The sequence below is a fragment of the Nematostella vectensis genome, chromosome 9, assembly GCF_932526225.1.
Source record: "Nematostella vectensis chromosome 9, jaNemVect1.1, whole genome shotgun sequence".
Lineage (NCBI taxonomy): Eukaryota > Metazoa > Cnidaria > Anthozoa > Actiniaria > Edwardsiidae > Nematostella > Nematostella vectensis.
Genome location: NC_064042.1, coordinates 16,355,105 through 16,377,823, shown reverse-complemented (window position 1 = coordinate 16,377,823; position 22,719 = coordinate 16,355,105). Strand labels below are relative to the sequence as shown.

At 37.8% G+C, this 22,719-nt stretch overlaps 1 protein-coding gene across 2 annotated transcripts in view; it reads left to right on the top strand.

Annotated features, from left to right (window-relative positions):
* LOC5502690 overlaps nt 1–22,719 on the top strand; it is a 46,228-nt gene that overhangs the window by 21,021 nt on the left and 2,488 nt on the right. For both annotated transcript variants that reach the window (XM_048732469.1, XM_048732468.1), the window contains 11 exons: nt 3,859–3,927; nt 4,384–4,486; nt 4,633–4,715; nt 5,594–5,632; nt 6,531–6,932; nt 7,922–7,972; nt 8,483–8,725; nt 10,060–10,104; nt 11,787–12,032; nt 12,192–12,404; nt 12,477–12,546. In XM_048732469.1, coding sequence (XP_048588426.1) covers nt 3,859–3,927; nt 4,384–4,486; nt 4,633–4,715; nt 5,594–5,632; nt 6,531–6,932; nt 7,922–7,972; nt 8,483–8,725; nt 10,060–10,104; nt 11,787–12,032; nt 12,192–12,404; nt 12,477–12,546 — 1,564 coding nt within the window. The remainder of the gene's footprint in view (nt 1–3,858; nt 3,928–4,383; nt 4,487–4,632; nt 4,716–5,593; nt 5,633–6,530; nt 6,933–7,921; nt 7,973–8,482; nt 8,726–10,059; nt 10,105–11,786; nt 12,033–12,191; nt 12,405–12,476; nt 12,547–22,719) is intronic.

Genomic DNA, 22,719 nt, shown 5'->3' with positions numbered 1-22,719 from the left:
AGCTCAAGACACAAATAGATACCTTTATTCTGATCCTCCAGGTACATTTCCTTGGCCTCAAAACACAATGTCCATCCCTTGAAGGATTGTACAACCACGAAAATATCTTTACGTATTGCAAAGCATTCTGGGAGATCCAGGGGAAAATCCACGAGGGGAGGGCCAGTCAACACTCCTCTCCCCAAAGTCAGATGGTTTTTTATAAGTCTTTTCACCCCGAAGCCAAACGAATCAGCATTTAGGAGAGCTGTGGTGAAAATTATTTTCTCATCTGGGCAAAGCCAAACAAGAAAAAATCATCATGAATCCACCTTTGCTTGCAAATATCCATAAGCAAAGCACTCTATTATGCCCCAAAAGACTTCATGATGTCCTGAGACACTCTCCTAATATGCTCATAGCTGTATTTTTGATGAAAAATACAAGCAACCATCAACTTGTGCTGGCTTCAGCACATCGACGAGGGATTAAAAGTGGGGACCGCAAAGCACTGTTGGAAAGATTGGATACCGCTGACTAGGTGCAGCTGTGTTTGACTTTGACGGGCTGTATAAAACTCAGAATAGGGGGGGAGGTATCTGTTTTCAGTCTAATTTTTGGAAATTCAGCTCCAAAAAAGCCAGGAGTCAATGGGTTAAGTTAGTTGAAAAGTCTTTTCCCGCTGGCAGCACCCTTAAGGAAATCTTCCACAGGAACACTCTTAAGATTAGCTAAAGCTGTATGCCAAATGTAAAAAAAAAAATAATTGATGGGCACTGAAAGATCATTTTGAAAAGAAGGGACAATGTGCAGGTAAAGTGCGATAGGAAATGCAATTGTAGGAAAAGGGAAGACTGTCCTTTAAACGGGGAATGCCTCGAAAAAGAGAGTTTACTAGGCTAAAGTAGAGACAGGGGACAAATGTAGGTCTAACAGCGAACGAGTTTAAGAAAGATGAAGAATCACGCTTCTTCATTTACAATTGAAAGTAGGAGAAACGGGACCGAATCGAGAAAGCACACATGGCAGTTAAAAGATAGGAGAATCAATTACACAGTAAGTTGGAAGATAATAGCTAGAGCAAAGGCATACTCTAAGGAAACTAAAAGATGTAATTTATGCACTACAGAGAAACATTAAATTATGATGCCAATGACGGCAACACTTAACAAGTGAAACGAGCTGGATATATATATATATATATATATATATATATATATATTAAAATAAAAAAAGCCAAAACTGTCGTGATCTCGTACCAGAACAATGAATACAATACACCAAAAACTGAAATTCGACCAAATTTTCGTCTTTAATAAAACTTCTTCAGTGCAGATTGAAGAAAGGTGAATCGTTACAAGCTTATTTACATGAGGATGGCCTTTACAGGGAACACAAGCAGAAATTGGATGCGCTTCTAAGGTTTTATAGAAGAGAGATAGTAGATGTTATGGAAACGATAGTGGACTATGAAGAGATCGCGTTGGATGATTCGGATGAGGTGATTGCGATGAATAGTGATAAGCAAGAGTACATGGTTGATGGAGGAGCAGAGCACGAGGCTCACAGTATGGACAATATTATTAGAACATTATCTGGGTCTATTCCAGAAACTATTAATACTAATACGATTTGTTTTCGTCACTCGTTGTACCAGTATTACTGTGTGGTTGTGAAATTTGGGGTACATGCCTTTTAGGAAAGGCTTCATCGTATGAAAGTTTGAGTACCATACCTTAATGGAATGCGTCTTTGCCAATGATATCCGTCGAGGACAAACTTTTAAACGCAAATTTTAAACTAGAAAAATATTTATCAGAAGCTAATGTTAGACGCCGACAATCTATGACTAGATTGCGTGTCTCGGCACACAAACTAGCAATTGAAACAGGCCGCTATAAAAATTTACCTTATAAAATAAGGATTTGTGAAAATGTGAAAAAAAGGTTAAGGATGAGTACCATACCTTAATGGAATGCGACTATGCCAATGATATCCGTCGAGTATTTTTTAATGATCTATTTGCAATCAATAACTCTTTCGAACTGTTAAGGCCAAAATACCTTTTTCGTATATTATGAGCTTAACAGATGACTCCATTACGAGCCTAGTCCTGAAATTTTGTAATGATGTAATTAAATATTATGAATAGAGGATAGGCATATAAGCCAACTTACTTTGTATATTATCCTAATATACCTGTATTGGTATTTATTGGAATAAACTTATTATCATTTAGGTCTTAATAATGTTATGGTACAGCTTATAGATGAGTGTAATTCTGAGGCTCAGCTTAGGGAAAGGAAGGTCAGTAGGCTTATAGGTATAAGTCTATCTACCCGCGGGGTCAGATGTTTTTGCGTCTCGCGCCACTATTCTGATGTAAATAAGCTTGTAACGATTCACCTTCTTCAGTCTGCCCTGAATAAGTCTTATTAAAGACGAAAATTTGAGGAGGCGAATTCCAGTTTTTGGTGTATTGTATATAGGATTATATTATATATAGGATTATGTTATATATTGGATTATAAATTATTAAAAACATAGCAACCGTATAATAAAAAGATAGCTTAGCTATTTCAGTCCTTACTGCAGGCAGATGCAGCTTGTTGCTCTGGCGGGTAGAGCGCGTGCAGATATTTCTGTTATAACTAAAATAATTATTTTAATACTGAGGACAGTGCCCCTTCAAACATTTCTTAACTAGTTTTAAAATATGCGCATCACGCCTGTCCATCAATGTGGGCCATTCCAGGATGTCCATAGCATTTTCACTACTCGCGGATTTTACTACAATGCAAGCGCCTTTGACTGTTGCCCTGTCCGCAACACCCTTACACAGTAGTCAATGATGGGCCTAATCAACGATGTGTAATATTGCTACGAATACGGCCAAGCATGCAGTGCTGCGAGACAAGAATAGAACATGTCACAGTTGTACGCTCCTAGTGATGGGCTCACTCATAGTACCTATATCACAGTACAGTTGTACTCTCCTAGTGATGGGCTCACTCATAGTACCTATATCACAGTACAGTTGTACTCTCTTAGTGATGGGCTCACTCATAGTACCTATATCTTAGTTGTATGGTCCTTGTGATTGGCAGCTGCAATTACACGTTAAACTAATGATAATAATCTGATGACTTCTATAGCGCATTCTTAATATTAAAAGCGATCGAAAGCGGTTAAATGGATGAATGAAGAAAGGTGAGAATTGTTCAAAGTGTGTGAGAGTGCACGAGGGAGTAAATGTACGAATGCTGGACTGCGGGCTATAACTGTTTTGGTTAAAGAGCTCATTTTAAATTCATCGTAAAATACTTTTTGTAAGAGCGATTTTTGTAAATGTTTCAATCTTTATTAATTGCCTAATCAGATGCCGTAAAATTAACAAATCTTTGAAGTCAATTTCTTTTACAAGTTTAGATGATGCCATATTTTTACTTTTAAATAAAAATCGTTTCGCAATGTTTTGCATTTTTTGCAAATTCACAGTAACTCTTATAAATAGTCCAACTTGAAGCACACGAATTAATGACTATTATAGTGTAAAAAGAAAGACGAAGTTGGAATATTGATAATGGTTTCTGTTATTTTACAAAAAATATCCATTTTGCAGATTTTAATATTTTTATTTAAAAGTAAAAATATTGCCTCGTATAACTTTGTATAATTTGTTTTATTCGACTCCAAAGAGTAGTCAATTGAACGTCCTGTGATAAAGCAAGGATTCATTAATAAAGGTTGAAAAACTGCGAAAATCGCTCTTAAAATAAGTCGTTTACAGGGAATCGAAGATTAGCTGTTTGGCCAAAACAATGACAGCCTTGTAATAGATGCTAGTGGTGACGATGATGCATAATGATAACCTTGCAGGTAGAAATGACGCAAACATGGCGTCACCATCAACGGAAGTCATTGCCATGAGCACCCAAGCACCAACAGGTACGACCGAGAGCGCCACAGGAATACCGAAAAATGAAGCATTTTGTAATAATCACTAAACAGCCGATGATGAGGCCCTTTTTTGGGTCTGATACAGTTGTCATAGGTTCACTAATATTACAATGTTCTTCTGACTCACAAAGTATTATGCACGGGCTATTGTACTATATTTGTATTATGACTTTTTAAGGTCGTTCCCCAGTTGCTCTTTATAGCTCCTGTCGCAATCGTAGCAACAGTAATCTTAGTGTTCTCTTTATGTAAGTGTTAGCTAAACATTAGATTTCCCCTGGGTAAAAAGAGACGCACATCTTTAATAAATAAATAAAATAAATAAATAAATAAATAAATTGTCAGGGTAAGCAATGAACAACACTACCACCAAACTATCGCCCTTGCAACGTGTGTACATGAAGTCAGCACAAACAAAGGTTGCTATCCTCTGTTTCACCGCAGCCCCTGATTGGAGTGTGATTTGTAAGATGCCTGCAGCCGCCGGACCCTGCAGGGCTGCCATGCCTCAATGGTACTACAACTTCAAACGTCACCGTTGCATCAGGTACCCAATGGCTCTCTTACTCTCTCCCTTATAAGGTTTGTCTCTCTCCCTTATAAGGTTTGTCTTTCTCCCTTATATGGTTTGTCTCTCTCCCATTATAAGGTTTGTCACTCTCCCTTTTAAGGTTTGTCTCTCTCCCTTATAAGGTTTATCTACGGAGGCTGTGGCGGGAATCCGAACAACTTTGACACAAAGAACGAGTGCAAATCGGCGTGCATGCGTAAGAAAGGTAAAGACCGCTGGACACTCACCATAACGTGGTGGGAGAGCTATCACAAGATGCTGGTGGAGACAAAGTCAAGGCGTACACAACGATCGCGGGCTCGCGGCAGAAACGGCAGACGCCGGCAACCATAAAAACATTACTATTACGTTGCCTAGTCTTTGGTGTTTTTCTCGGGTTTCCTGTGGTCAATGATGTCATGTCACCAAAAACACTCTCCTCTCGGCTGGCTCTCCCCAGCCCCTTTTGCGTCATGTCCAACCAGAGGCATCCCGGGCAGAACACCAGGACTAGACTGATAACGCTTTTCGTATTTTGATAGTGCGACACCTGGAACATTCCTGGATAGTTAATCAATTTTTTTATAGGCCTTCTTATACAGGTATCTATGATGCGTAAATGATACAGAGGAAATAAAAAAAACATTTAGTTTTTTTCAAACGCTCGCAGTTTCAAAAGATTTATGTATTTTTACCAAATCACGGCGCCAAACAGTGCTGGATCTCACACGTAGCAGAAAGGTCGACACTGATGAATAATAATTTTCAATATCTTTTGAATTTAGGTTTTTACTCTTTAGCATTCTATAGTATTAAAGGATCTTAATGTTATATAAATTTTTCCCTTAAGGTCTGGAGGCCTATTAATTATAGGGTGCAAATGTGTGCATGTTGATAGCGATTTCTCATAATAGCCTTAGTCTTTCCTTGTTAGTGTTGCCATGCAATCTTTTCAATATTCACGTACCCACAGTTCCTAGGGAACTCCAGTGTAATTCCTTATGAGGTGACAATAAATGAAGTCAATGTATCCCAGCCGGTTTTCTATCTGATTAATTGTTAATGTCTAACCATGCCACTAAAACCGTCTCTTTTATTCCGCAGGCCCTAGGCCCACTTCTTCCTCTGCTACACTGACCTCAGGTGAGATCGAGTTTCAATCTTTGCGCGGATGCTTGCTAATAATTGTGCTAATCGATAGCTGATCGTATTTTCACCGACTCTCACCTGAGCAACACCATTCTCGTTAACACAGAAACTTAATAACACGCCTTTTCTGTTAATTGTTTTCGTTACTTCAGCCTCCAGCTCCCGTCTTCAGCACAACAAAACATCCAGTCTCTAACACGATCTTACAACATGTCATACAATGCTATTTTCAGCCTGTAACACGATCGCACAACTTGTCACACAACGCGATTTTCAGCCTGTAACACGATCCCACAACTTGTCACACAACGCCATTTTTAGCCTGTAACACGATCCTACAAATTGTCACACAATGCTATTTTCAACCTGTAACACGATCCTGAAACTTGTCACACAACGCCATTTTCAGCCTGTAACACGATCCCACAACTTGTCACACAACGCCATTTTCAGCCTGTAACACGATCCCACAACTTGTCACACAACGCCATTTTTAGCCTGTAACACAATCCCACAACTTGTCACACAACGCCATCTTTAGCCTGTAACACGACCCCGCAGCAGGTCACATAACAACATTAGAGCCTGCCATTTGTCACTCGACTGCCTGTCACACCACGTCTAGCGTATAATCACATCCTGTTACAATAGAACATGCTGTGAAACAATAACAGAGCCTGTCGCACAACGACATTTTCATCCTGTTAGTTTGTCACACCGCACTACACATCCTGTCACATAACACTACAACCTGTAACACAACAGCACAATAGCCTGTCATACACACCCCGACCTGCCACACCTAATTTTGCTTGAGACTACACAAGAGAGTGACTACAGTGTTATGCAAAATAGATGGGACCTGGAACATTACATATAATGTTATTTCTAGCCAATACAATGGTACATGAGCCTGAGGCATCATCACGTAGCCCCAAAACATTTACCACAAAGATTCCGACTCCAAGCAAGAGCCTAGCAACGTCATCATCTGTTCCCAGCCTTCCTCCCACATGGATGCGTGTGTTCACTTTTAGACCCCAAGAAAAGCAGCCTTACCAGTGCGCATGCTCAGATTGCATGTCACATGACGGTAGCCTTGGCTGCCAAACATTTCACGGTTGTTACTTAGAACTCATCGAGCAAGAAGACAAGATAGCTAAAAAGTATGGCTGTATCGAGAGTAAGAAACAATATGCCGCCATTTGCAATACAAGGTCGTCTGCGCATGCGCGACCAAGAATAACCGTCACGTGCTGTCGGGGTGAAATGTGCAATGATATACTAAACCATGGTAAGTCACTTGATACAAGTCACATGCCATGAGTCACTTGATACAAGGTACGTGGTGCGCATCACGTGATACGCGGGGATGGAGGGCCTTGAGCATCACGTGTTGCGCGAGGATTGAGGGCCTCGAGCATCACGTGTTACGCGGGGATGAAGGGCCTTGAGCATCACGTGTTACGCGAGGATTGAGGGCCTTGAGCATCACGTGTTACGCGAGGATTGAGGGCCTCGAGGATTACGTGATACGCGGGGATGGAGGGCCTTGAGCATCACGTGTTACGCGAGGATTGAGGGCCTTGAGCATCACGTGTTACGCGGGGATGGAGGGCCTTGAGCATCACGTGTTACGCGAGGATTGAGGGCCTTGAGCATCACGTGATACGCGGGGATGGAGGGCCTTAAGCATCACGTGTTACTCGAGGATTGAGGGCCTTGAGCATCACGTGTTACGCGAGGATTGAGGGCCTTTAGCATCACGTGTTACGCGAGGATTGAGGGCCTCGAGCATCACGTGATACGCGGGGATAGAGGGCCTTGAGCATCACGTGACACGCTGGGATGGAGGGCCTTGAGCATCACGTGTTACGCGAGGATTGAGGGCCTTGAGCATCACGTGTTACGCGAGGATTGAGGGCCTTTAGCATCACGTGTTACGCGAGGATTGAGGGCCTCGAGCATCACGTGATACGCGGGGATAGAGGGCCTTGAGCATCACGTGACACGCTGGGATGGAGGGCCTTGAGCATCACGTGACACGCTGGGATGGAGGGCCTTGAGCATCACGTGTTACGCTGGGATGGAGGGCCTCGAGCATCACGTGTTACGCGAGGATTGAGGGCCTCGAGGATCACGTGACACGCAGAGATGGAGGGCCTTGAGGGAAAGATGTCCTAGTCGGTGCTATGAGTTTTCTATTGCATCTATTTGATTAAGGTCGCTTTACAATGTCATAAGGGAACAGGGATACGTACATTTATTGTCTTGTTTTGACAGCGCTCCAGAAAGACAAAGGAATCAAGATCTACGCAACCCAGGCAACTGTAGGTTAGTTATTATCATGATTACAACAGCACAATAAAAATAATAACGGAATAAAATAAAATAAAATAATATATAATGATGATGACGATAACGGTGATGATCATAGTGATAAATCTTCAGCTGCCGTTGCTGACGATGACAAATATGATGATGGTGATGACGATTATGAACCTTTGTACGTTACCCATAAGACACTACAGCTTGCGACACATGGATCTTGAGTACAACTTATTTGGTGGATCTTGCTATTGGAGAATTCCATGCATACAAAAAGGGCCCTTACACGGCCAACACCGATCTGGGCGTTGATTCAGAAAGACGAGAATGGTTAAAATTTTGTTGCATTGCTGAGAAACCGTTCTGGTTTATTAGAAGATGATATTCCTTTAGCTAGACTTGCTTAAGGTAAACAAGCTTTTGCGCTGTTTTACCTTATTACAGCCTTGCAAATGCCCCTACAAAAATTATAACTTAATCCAGTGAAAGAGACTAACACTATTAAAATCGGTTTAGTTAAGGAGACTGCTTGGGAAGGTACCTCAGCTCCCAGCTGTTTCGACGAACACGGACAGAAGTTCTACGGAGAGAGGGCCGAATGGAAGCCGAACGACTGCACCGTGTGTACGTGCATTCTCGGAAGACCAGAGTGCGTGGCGACGGTTTGCCGGCACCCTAATTGTGTGGATGCCGTCCGTATCAAGGGGCAGTGTTGTCCGGTATGTCCGATAGGTGGCAACGAGACGGAAGAGCAAAAAGGTGAGGAAACACCCGGCAAATCCGGTGGGCAACGAACAATAGAGGCTTCAACGACTATTTTAGATTTTTTTCTACTTTTGTGACGTCGTCAAATATTTGTTGTGATCTCCCTGTGGTAACAAAAAACGAGTGTTCCTTGGGCCTATTCAAAATGGCTGCCAGTTTACGTTTTGCAATTCAGACATTTACCGGTGAAAAAAGCAGGAAAATAATTCAAGCGTAGTTTTAAAATTTCATATACAGTCACCTTATAAGGCAGGAAACGGGCCACGTTTGGCGACGACTTCTTAAACAAATATGTATGATATAAGATATTCATTAACACATTGACCCCTCAACCGGCACGTACCGGCTTTGAGAAGTAAAAAAAAAAAATCATAAAAAAAATCATAAAAAAAAATCATAAATGAAATTTTCAGTCTAAGGGATAAATGGTCTTGAAGATATGCATCCAGCCAAGGTTATAGCAACTAATCTTTAGCCAAATAATAAATAGCTTTGGTTTTTTGACAAATTTCAAATTGAACAAGGAAAAAAAAATTAACCCTCTCAACAAGGATAAGAGATCAGCAAACACAGCTCAATAAAAAAAAAGAATACCTTTATTCTGATTCTCCATTTCCATGGCCTCAAAACACAATGTCAGTGGATGGCATTACGGATTGCAAAGCATTCTAGGAGAACCGATCTTCCCGGACAGGGGAAAAATTCACGAGGGAAGGGCCAGTCAACACTTCTCACCCCAAAGCCAAACAAATCAATTCAAGGTCATACAGACCCAGAATAGCAGTGTAAACAATTTTGGAATCAATGACGTTTCAGAAAAGACAGCAATTAGCTGTGGTGATTCATTAGAAAATTATTTTCTTATCCAGGAAAAGCCAAACAAGAAAAAATCACCATGAACCCATCCTTGCTTGCAAATATCGATAAGCAGAACACTCAATTATGCCCCAGTAGACTTCATTATGTCCTAGAACACTCTCCCAATATGCTCATAGCTGTATATTATTTATGAAAAATACAAGCCTCGTCGTGCTCGCATTAGCACGACGAGGCATTAGACATGGGACCGCGAAGCACTGTTGGAAAGCTAGGATACCGCTGACTAGATGCAGCGGTGTTTGAATTTGACGAGCTGTATAAAACTCAAAATTGGGGGGAGGTATCTGTTTCGTTTTTTTTTTTTTTTTTTTTTTAAATTCAGCGAAAAAATTGCCAGTAGTCAATGTGTTAATGAATTTATGATGTCACACCTAATTTTTTTTCCATTTTCCATTTTAATTGAGCGTTTCAAATTTCGACGCCCTTGATTCATTTTGCTTGTTTTCTAGAAATGGTCAAAGCACTTTCCCAAAGCCAACTCGCCACAGTATTCGGTAAGTCGATCCTTTTAACCTGTTCTTTTGCGCATGCACAATGTATTATTGCAGTTGGATTCTCAAAGCAAGTGCAATCTTAACAGCCCAGACATCAAATCAAGACTATCTTTTACCTAAGGCATGAATTTAAGCTTCAGCTTCTGTATAGTTTATTCTGTATAATAAGTGTGACGCATGCGCATTTAGAACTAAGCGAAGAAGTTCAATATTTTTAGAAAATAAGACATCAGGGGATAGTCTATCGATTTAGTAAGGCCCTGCAGAAACGTCGTACTGTCCATGAGCCGTATTCAATGCAAATGAATGCAAATGAAGACAGAACAATGCATCTGGCTCATTTCCATTAATTTGCATCGAATACGGCTCATGGAAAGTACGGCGTTTAAACTAGGCCTAAGGGTTAGATAATGGACACGAGTGTTCTATGGGATTTAGGGCACGAATTAACAAATACCAGCGAGGGTGCAGCACGAGATATTCCGAAATGCTTTCATACAAGATGTCACTGGCAAATCAACATCATTAAATGGAAAACCATTAAAATAATATATTACTGTCGCAGGTCATTGTATTGTTTGCAACAAGTTATCAACTTCATAAGGCAATACTGACAGGTCAATTGTGTGCGAAAAAAAACTAGATTTCTCGCTCTGTTGAAATTCTAGTCATCGCTGCAAGACTCGAACCAGGAGCGCTTGATTTTTCCGTCCTCGGAAAAGAAACCCGCGCGATTTTAAAAACCATTCGGTGAAAAAAGTAAGAAAAGACAAAGCGGGAACGAATCCCCGTCAAAACAAGAAAAAGTATGCTCTGAAGGCCCGAGAAGATAAGGATAAACAGAGGTCTTCAGGTGTTCTTTCTTTGTTTTTATCGCTGAGCTATGTTGAAATATTTGTGAATAACTTTCATAGTAAACACACTTAGCATTGTAATTTTGTTTTCTTTTTACTCTCTAGGATGTGAAGCAGTGGAGGATTTTGAATAGCAGGGACATTTCAGTGAGGTTTTTAGTTAGTAATATATATGTAGTCATCTACTTAGTAATTAGTATTTCCTAATCAAAATAAAGGTGCAACTCAGGAAATACTAATCACTAAGTAGATGACTCCTAATTACCAACTACATCCCCCACTAATTCCCTATTGTTCAATACCCTCGCCGCTTGTCACCTTAGTTACTATTTAGGGCGCTCAAATGGAGGACGCTGATTGGTCGAGTGGCAGTGATCATTTTCTAAGATTTGTTATAAGTGGTCAAATCTTAGAAGCTATTATTTATAAATCCTTCGATAAATTCTTAAAAGCTACTGTTTAAATCCTTTGATAAACTCTTAGAAGTTATACTGTTTAAATCTCCCGATAAACTCTTAGAAGCTAGTGTTTAATTCCTTCGATAATCTGTTAGATGCTACTGTTTTAGTCCTTCGATCAAACCTTTTGAAATTGTTTTAAAATTAGAATTGCTGTCACAACAGAGTCAACTCGAGGTTTACCCCACCCCCCTCCCCTGTTATCACGCGTATATCGGACTTCCTCATAAGTCTAAGTATGCATGACCATATATGGGAACCTTAACACAGGGATACCATGACATGATAAACTTCGTTCTGCAGCCAGCATAAGTCTAAGTATGTATGACCATGTATGGAAAACTATGACATGATCAACATATTTTTGCAGTTAGCATAAAGAAAGACCAGCCCGTCTGTCAAGACGTCAAGAGTGGAGAGCTGTATGTGATAGGTCAGTCTTGGAAGCCAGACGACTGCTCCACATGTTTCTGCAAGAAAAATGGGAAAGTGGAATGCGCCCATCAGATGTGTGGTTATCCTGTGTGTGCTAATCCCATCAAGGAGACTGGGCACTGCTGCCCTATCTGCAGAGACGAGATCGTCGATGAGGGACGCGGAGAGGACGGCGGCGATGGTAAGTGAAGCGCTTTGAATGGCTTCTGCGTGATGGTGCATTTTCAAAGTAAGAGGATGCAGAAGATAACGATACTTAGAGAATGATAATATATTCAGGAAGATGATGATGTCTGATTGGATATTCGTGCTCCTATGAATGATGATCTTCCGCTTGCAGTTGTTGACGACCCTCACTCGTGCCCAGACCCCGTGACCGGGGACTATTATCATCGTTTCGAGATGTGGCAGCAAGATGATTGCACGGCTTGCATCTGTGGCTCCGACCGGAAGCTACAATGCACCAAAAAAACTTGCCCTAAACTGCTCTGTGACAATCCAGTCCATAACAAAGGTCGCTGCTGTCCTATTTGCCCCGCCGACTTCGAAAAAGGTACTGTGCTTAATTAAAAACTTAAAGCCACCAGCATTCATTTACGTCTAACCTTCTGCTCATCTACCTCAGGCTGTGTCTTCGAAGGCCGAAAATATGTTTCGGGATCATACAAATTATTGGCGGACGAATGCACGTTGTGGTACGTATCATCTCGCCATCATCCATTCACATCACCACTAAACCTTATAATCATTTTCATCATTATCTCTCCATCAGTGTCATTATCCATTGACATCACCACTAAACCTTATAATCATTATCATCATTATCTCTCCATCAGTGTCATTATCCATTCACATCACCACTAAACCTTATAATCATTATCATCATTATCTCTCCATCAGTGTCATTATCCATTGACATCACCACTAAACCTTATAATCATTATCATCATTATTTCTCCATCAGTGTCATTATCCATTCACATCACCTCTAAACCTTATAATCATTATCATCATTATCTCTCCATCAGTGTCATTATCCATTCACATCACCTCTAAACCTTATAATCATTATCATCATTATCTCTCCATCAGTGTCATTATCCATTCACATCACCACTAAACCTTATAATCATTATCATCATTATCTCTCCATCAGTGTCATTATCCATTGACATCACCACTAAACCTTATAATCATTATCATCATTATCTCTCCATCACTGTCATTATCCATTCACATCACCTCTAAACCTTATAATCATTATCATCATTATCTCTCCATCAGTGTCATTATCCATTCACATCACCTCTAAACCTTATAATCATTATCATCATTATCTCTCCATCAGTGTCATTATCCATTCACATCACCACTAAAACTTGTAATCATTATCATCATTATTTCTCCATCAGTGTCATTATCCATTCACATCACCTCTAAACCTTATAATCATTATCATCATTATCTCTCCATCAGTGTCATTATCCATTGACATCACCACTAAACCTTATAATCATTATCATCATTATCTCTCCATCAGTGTCATTATCCATTGACATCACCACTAAACCTTATAATCATTATCATCATTATCTCTCCATCAGTGTCATTATCCATTGACATCACCTCTAAACCTTATAATCATTATCATCATTATCTCTCCATCAGTGTCATTATCCATTCACATCACCACTAAAACTTGTAATCATTATCATCATTATCTCTCCATCAGTGTCATTATCCATTCACATCACCTCTAAACCTTATAATCATTATCATCATTATCTCTCCATCGGTGTCATTATCCATTGACATCACCACTAAACCTTATAATCATTATCATCATTATCTCTCCATCAGTGTCATTATCCATTGACATCACCACTAAACCTTATAATCATTATCATCATTATCTCTCCATCAGTGTCATTATCCATTGACATCACCACTAAACCTTATAATCATTATCATCATTATCTCTCCATCAGTGTCATTATCCATTCACATCACCACTAAACCTTATAATCATTATCATCATTATTTCTCCATCAGTGTCATTATCCATTGACATCACCACTAAACCTTATAATCATTATCATCATTATTTCTCCATCAGTGTCATTATCCATTCACATCACCTCTAAACCTTATAATCATTATCATCATTATCTCTCCATCGGTGTCATTATCCATTGACATCACCACTAAACCTTATAATCATTATCATCATTATCTCTCCATCAGTGTCATTATCCATTGACATCACCACTAAACCTTATAATCATTATCATCATTATCTCTCCATCAGTGTCATTATCCATTGACATCACCACTAAACCTTATAATCATTATCATCATTATCTCTCCATCAGTGTCATTATCCATTGACATCACCACTAAACCTTATAATCATTATCATCATTATCTCTCCATCAGTGTCATTATCCATTGACATTACCACTAAACCTTATAATCATTATCATCATTATCTCTCCATCAGTGTCATTATCCATTGACATCACCACTAAAACTTGTAATCATTATCATCATTATCTCTCCATCAGTGTCATTATCCATTCACATCACCACTAAAACTTGTAATCATTATCATCATTATCTCTCCATCAGTGTCATTATCCATTCACATCACCACTAAACCTTATAATCATTATCATCATTATCTCTCCATCAGTGTCATTATCCATTCACATCACCACTAAAACTTGTAATCATTATCATCATTATTTCTCCATCAGTGTCATTATCCATTCACATCACCTCTAAACCTTATAATCATTATCATCATTATCTCTCCATCAGTGTCATTATCCATTCACATCACCACTAAACCTTGTAATCATTATCATCATTATCTCTCCATCAGTGTCATTATCCATTCACATCACCACTAAACCTTGTAATCATTATCATCATTATTTCTCCATCAGTGTCATTATCCATTCACATCACCTCTAAACCTTATAATCATTATCATCATTATCTCTCCATCAGTGTCATTATCCATTGACATCACCACTAAACCTTATAATCATTATCATCATTATCTCTCCATCAGTGTCATTATCCATTGACATCACCACTAAACCTTATAATCATTATCATCATTATCTCTCCATCAGTGTCATTATCCATTGACATCACCTCTAAACCTTATAATCATTATCATCATTATCTCTCCATCAGTGTCATTATCCATTCACATCACCACTAAAACTTGTAATCATTATCATCATTATCTCTCCATCAGTGTCATTATCCATTCACATCACCTCTAAACCTTATAATCATTATCATCATTATCTCTCCATCGGTGTCATTATCCATTGACATCACCACTAAACCTTATAATCATTATCATCATTATCTCTCCATCAGTGTCATTATCCATTGACATCACCACTAAACCTTATAATCATTATCATCATTATCTCTCCATCAGTGTCATTATCCATTGACATCACCACTAAACCTTATAATCATTATCATCATTATCTCTCCATCAGTGTCATTATCCATTCACATCACCACTAAACCTCATAATCATTATCATCATTATCTCTCCATCGGTGTCATTATCCATTGACATCACCACTAAACCTCATAATCATTATCATCATTATCTCTCCATCAGTGTCATTATCCATTGACATCACCACTAAACCTCATAATCATTATCATCATTATCTCTCCATCAGTGTCATTATCCATTGACATCACCACTAAACCTTATAATCATTATCATCATTATCTCTCCATCAGTGTCATTATCCATTGACATCACCACTAAACCTTATAATCATTATCATCATTATTTCTCCATCAGTGTCATTATCCATTCACATCACCTCTAAACCTTATAATCATTATCATCATTATTTCTCCATCAGTGTCATTATCCATTCACATCACCTCTAAACCTTATAATCATTATCATCATTATCTCTCCATCGGTGTCATTATCCATTGACATCACCACTAAACCTTATAATCATTATCATCATTATCTCTCCATCAGTGTCATTATCCATTGACATCACCACTAAACCTTATAATCATTATCATCATTATCTCTCCATCAGTGTCATTATCCATTGACATCACCACTAAACCTTATAATCATTATCATCATTATCTCTCCATCAGTGTCATTATCCATTGACATCACCACTAAACCTTATAATCATTATCATCATTATCTCTCCATCAGTGTCATTATCCATTGACATTACCACTAAACCTTATAATCATTATCATCATTATCTCTCCATCAGTGTCATTATCCATTGACATCACCACTAAACCTTATAATCATTATCATCATTATCTCTCCATCAGTGTCATTATCCATTGACATCACCACTAAAACTTGTAATCATTATCATCATTATCTCTCCATCAGTGTCATTATCCATTCACATCACCACTAAACCTTATAATCATTATCATCATTATCTCTCCATCAGTGTCATTATCCATTCACATCACCACTAAAACTTGTAATCATTATCATCATTATCTCTCCATCAGTGTCATTATCCATTCACATCACCTCTAAACCTTATAATCATTATCATCATTATCTCTCCATCAGTGTCATTATCCATTCACATCACCTCTAAACCTTATAATCATTATCATCATTATCTCTCCATCAGTGTCATTATCCATTCACATCACCACTAAACCTTATAATCATTATCATCATTATCTCTCCATCAGTGTCATTATCCATTCACATCACCACTAAAACTTGTCATCATTATCATCATTATTTCTCCATCAGTGTCATTATCCATTCACATCACCTCTAAACCTTATAATCATTATCATCATTATCTCTCCATCAGTGTCATTATCCATTGACATCACCACTAAACCTTATAATCATTATCATCATTATCTCTCCATCAGTGTCATTATCCATTGACATCACCACTAAACCTTATAATCATTATCATCATTATCTCTCCATCAGTGTCATTATCCATTGACATCACCACTAAACCTTATAATCATTATCATCATTATCTCTCCATCAGTGTCATTATCCATTGACATCACCTCTAAACCTTATAATCATTATCATCATTATCTCTCCATCAGTGTCATTATCCATTCACATCACCACTAAAACTTGTAATCATTATCATCATTATCTCTCCATCAGTGTCATTATCCATTCACATCACCTCTAAACCTTATAATCATTATCATCATTATCTCTCCATCGGTGTCATTATCCATTGACATCACCACTAAACCTTATAATCATTATCATCATTATCTCTCCATCAGTGTCATTATCCATTGACATCACCACTAAACCTTATAATCATTATCATCATTATCTCTCCATCAGTGTCATTATCCATTGACATCACCACTAAACCTTATAATCATTATCATCATTATCTCTCCATCAGTGTCATTATCCATTCACATCACCACTAAACCTCATAATCATTATCATCATTATCTCTCCATCGGTGTCATTATCCATTGACATCACCACTAAACCTTATAATCATTATCATCATTATCTCTCCATCAGTGTCATTATCCATTGACATCACCACTAAACCTTATAATCATTATCATCATTATCTCTCCATCAGTGTCATTATCCATTGACATCACCACTAAACCTTATAATCATTATCATCATTATCTCTCCATCAGTGTCATTATCCATTGACATCACCACTAAACCTTATAATCATTATCATCATTATTTCTCCATCAGTGTCATTATCCATTCACATCACCTCTAAACCTTATAATCATTATCATCATTATCTCTCCATCGGTGTCATTATCCATTGACATCACCACTAAACCTTATAATCATTATCATCATTATCTCTCCATCAGTGTCATTATCCATTGACATCACCACTAAACCTTATAATCATTATCATCATTATCTCTCCATCAGTGTCATTATCCATTGACATCACCACTAAACCTTATAATCATTATCATCATTATCTCTCCATCAGTGTCATTATCCATTGACATCACCACTAAACCTTATAATCATTATCATCATTATCTCTCCATCAGTGTCATTATCCATTGACATCACCACTAAACCTTATAATCATTATCATCATTATCTCTCCATCAGTGTCATTATCCATTGACATCACCACTAAACCTTGTAATCATTATCATCATTATCTCTCCATCAGTGTCATTATCCATTCACATCACCACTAAACCTTATAATCATTATCATCATTATCTCTCCATCAGTGTCATTATCCATTCACATCACCACTAAAACTTGTAATCATTATCATCATTATTTCTCCATCAGTGTCATTATCCATTCACATCACCTCTAAACCTTATAATCATTATCATCATTATCTCTCCATCAGTGTCATTATCCATTCACATCACCTCTAAACCTTATAATCATTATCATCATTATCTCTCCATCAGTGTCATTATCCATTCACATCACCACTAAACCTTATAATCATTATCATCATTATCTCTCCATCAGTGTCATTATCCATTGACATCACCACTAAACCTTATAATCATTATCATCATTATCTCTCCATCAGTATCATTATCCATTGACATCACCACTAAACCTTATAATCATTATCATCATTATCTCTCCATCAGTGTCATTATCCATTCACATCACCACTAAACCTTATAATCATTATCATCATTATCTCTCCATCAGTGTCATTATCCATTGACATCACCACTAAACCTTATAATCATTATCATCATTATCTCTCCATCAGTGTCATTATCCATTCACATCACCACTAAACCTTATAATCATTATCATCATTATCTCTCCATCAGTGTCATTATCCATTGACATCACCACTAAACCTTATAATCATTATCATCATTATCTCTCCATCACTGTCATTATCCATTCACATCACCTCTAAACCTTATAATCATTATCATCATTATCTCTCCATCAGTGTCATTATCCATTCACATCACCTCTAAACCTTATAATCATTATCATCATTATCTCTCCATCAGTGTCATTATCCATTCACATCACCACTAAAACTTGTAATCATTATCATCATTATTTCTCCATCAGTGTCATTATCCATTCACATCACCTCTAAACCTTATAATCATTATCATCATTATCTCTCCATCAGTGTCATTATCCATTGACATCACCACTAAACCTTATAATCATTATCATCATTATCTCTCCATCAGTGTCATTATCCATTGACATCACCACTAAACCTTATAATCATTATCATCATTATCTCTCCATCAGTGTCATTATCCATTGACATCACCACTAAACCTTATAATCATTATCATCATTATCTCTCCATCAGTGTCATTATCCATTGACATCACCTCTAAACCTTATAATCATTATCATCATTATCTCTCCATCAGTGTCATTATCCATTCACATCACCACTAAAACTTGTAATCATTATCATCATTATCTCTCCATCAGTGTCATTATCCATTCACATCACCTCTAAACCTTATAATCATTATCATCATTATCTCTCCATCGGTGTCATTATCCATTGACATCACCACTAAACCTTATAATCATTATCATCATTATCTCTCCATCAGTGTCATTATCCATTGACATCACCACTAAACCTTATAATCATTATCATCATTATCTCTCCATCAGTGTCATTATCCATTGACATCACCACTAAACCTTATAATCATTATCATCATTATCTCTCCATCAGTGTCATTATCCATTCACATCACCACTAAACCTCATAATCATTATCATCATTATCTCTCCATCAGTGTCATTATCCATTGACATCACCACTAAACCTTATAATCATTATCATCATTATCTCTCCATCAGTGTCATTATCCATTGACATCACCACTAAACCTTATAATCATTATCATCATTATCTCTCCATCAGTGTCATTATCCATTGACATCACCACTAAACCTTATAATCATTATCATCATTATTTCTCCATCAGTGTCATTATCCATTCACATCACCTCTAAACCTTATAATCATTATCATCATTATCTCTCCATCGGTGTCATTATCCATTGACATCACCACTAAACCTTATAATCATTATCATCATTATCTCTCCATCAGTGTCATTATCCATTGACATCACCACTAAACCTTATAATCATTATCATCATTATCTCTCCATCAGTGTCATTATCCATTGACATCACCACTAAACCTTAAAATCATTATCATCATTATCTCTCCATCAGTGTCATTATCCATTGACATCACCACTAAACCTTATAATCATTATCATCATTATCTCTCCATCAGTGTCATTATCCATTGACATCACCACTAAACCTTATAATCATTATCATCATTATCTCTCCATCAGTGTCATTATCCATTGACATCACCACTAAAACTTGTAATCATTATCATCATTATCTCTCCATCAGTGTCATTATCCATTCACATCACCACTAAACCTTATAATCATTATCATCATTATCTCTCCATCAGTGTCATTATCCATTCACATCACCACTAAAACTTGTAATCATTATCATCATTATTTCTCCATCAGTGTCATTATCCATTCACATCACCTCTAAACCTTATAATCATTATCATCATTATCTCTCCATCAGTGTCATTATCCATTCACATCACCTCTAAACCTTATAATCATTATCATCATTATCTCTCCATCAGTGTCATTATCCATTCACATCACCACTAAACCTTATAATCATTATCATCATTATCTCTCCATCAGTGTCATTATCCATTGACATCACCACTAAACCTTATAATCATTATCATCATTATCTCTCCATCAGTGTCATTATCCATTGACATCACCACTAAACCTTATAATCATTATCATCATTATCTCTCCATCAGTGTCATTATCCATTCACATCACCACTAAACCTTATAATCATTATCATCATTATCTCTCCATCAGTGTCATTATCCATTGACATCACCACTAAACCTTATAATCATTATCATCATTATCTCTCCATCAGTGTCATTATCCATTCACATCACCTCTAAACCTTATAATCATTATCATCATTATCTCTCCATCAGTGTCATTATCCATTGACATCACCACTAAACCTTATAATCATTATCATCATTATCTCTCCATCAGTGTCATTATCCATTGACATCACCTCTAAACCTTATAATCATAATCATCATTATCTCTCCATCAGTGTCATTATCCATTCACATCACCACTAAAACTTGTAATCATTATCATCATTATTTCTCCATCAGTGTCATTATCCATTCACATCACCTCTAAACCTTATAATCATTATCATCATTATCTCTCCATCAGTGTCATTATCCATTCACATCACCTCTAAACCTTATAATCATTATCATCATTATCTCTCCATCAGTGTCATCATCCATTCACATCACCTCTAACCCTTACCATCATTCTATCGCTTTCAGGTTATTTGCCACCAACACGAAATCTATGATCATCAAAACCAGAACGACTGACATTACCAGTATAACAATGATCATCACCACCACCAGTACGACTGACATTACCAGTATAACAATGATCATCACCACCAGTACGACTGACATTACCAGTATAACAATGATCATCACCACCAGTACGACTGACATTACCAGTATAACAATGATCATCACCACCACTAGTACGACTGACATTACCAGTATAACAATGATCATCACCACCAGTACGACTGACATTACCAGTATAACAATGATCATCATCACCACCAGTACGACTGACATTATCAGTATAACAATGACCATCACCACCACCAGTACGACTGACATTACCAGTATAACAATGATCATCACCACCAGTACGACTGACATTACCAGTATAACAATCATCACCACCACCAGTACGACTGACATTACCAGTATAACAATGATCATCACCACCAGTACGACTGACATTACCAGTATAACAATGATCATCACCACCAGTACGACTGACATTACCAGTATAACAATGATCATCACCACCACTAGTACGACTGACATTACCAGTATAACAATGATCATCACCACCAGTACGACTGACATTACCAGTATAACAATGATCATCACCACCAGTACGACTGACATTACCAGTATAACAATGATCATCACCACCAGTACGACTGACATTACCAGTATAACAATGACCATCACCACCAGTACGACTGACATTACCAGTAAAACAATGATCATCACCACCAGTACGACTGACATTACCAGTATAACAATGATCATCACCACCAGTACGACTGACATTACCAGTATAACAATGAACATCATCACCACCAGTACGACTGACATTACCAGTAAAACAATGATCATCACCACCAGTACGACTGACATTACCAGTATAACAATGATCATCACCACCAGTACGACTGACATTACCAGTATAACAATGAACATCATCACCACCAGTACGACTGACATTACCAGTAAAACAATGATCATCACCACCAGTACGACTGACATTACCAGTATAACAATGATCATCACCACCAGTACGACTGACATTACCAGTATAACAATGATCATCACCACCAGTACGACTGACATTACCAGTATAACAATGATCATCACCACCAGTACGACTGACATTACCAGTATAACAATGATCATCACCACCACTAGTACGACTGACATTACCAGTAAAACAATGATCATCACCACCAGTACGACTGACATTACCAGTATAACAATGAACATCATCACCACCAGTACGACTGACATTACCAGTATAACAATGACCATCACCACCAGTACGACTGACATTACCAGTAAAACAATGATCATCACCACCAGTACGACTGACATTACCAGTATAACAATGAT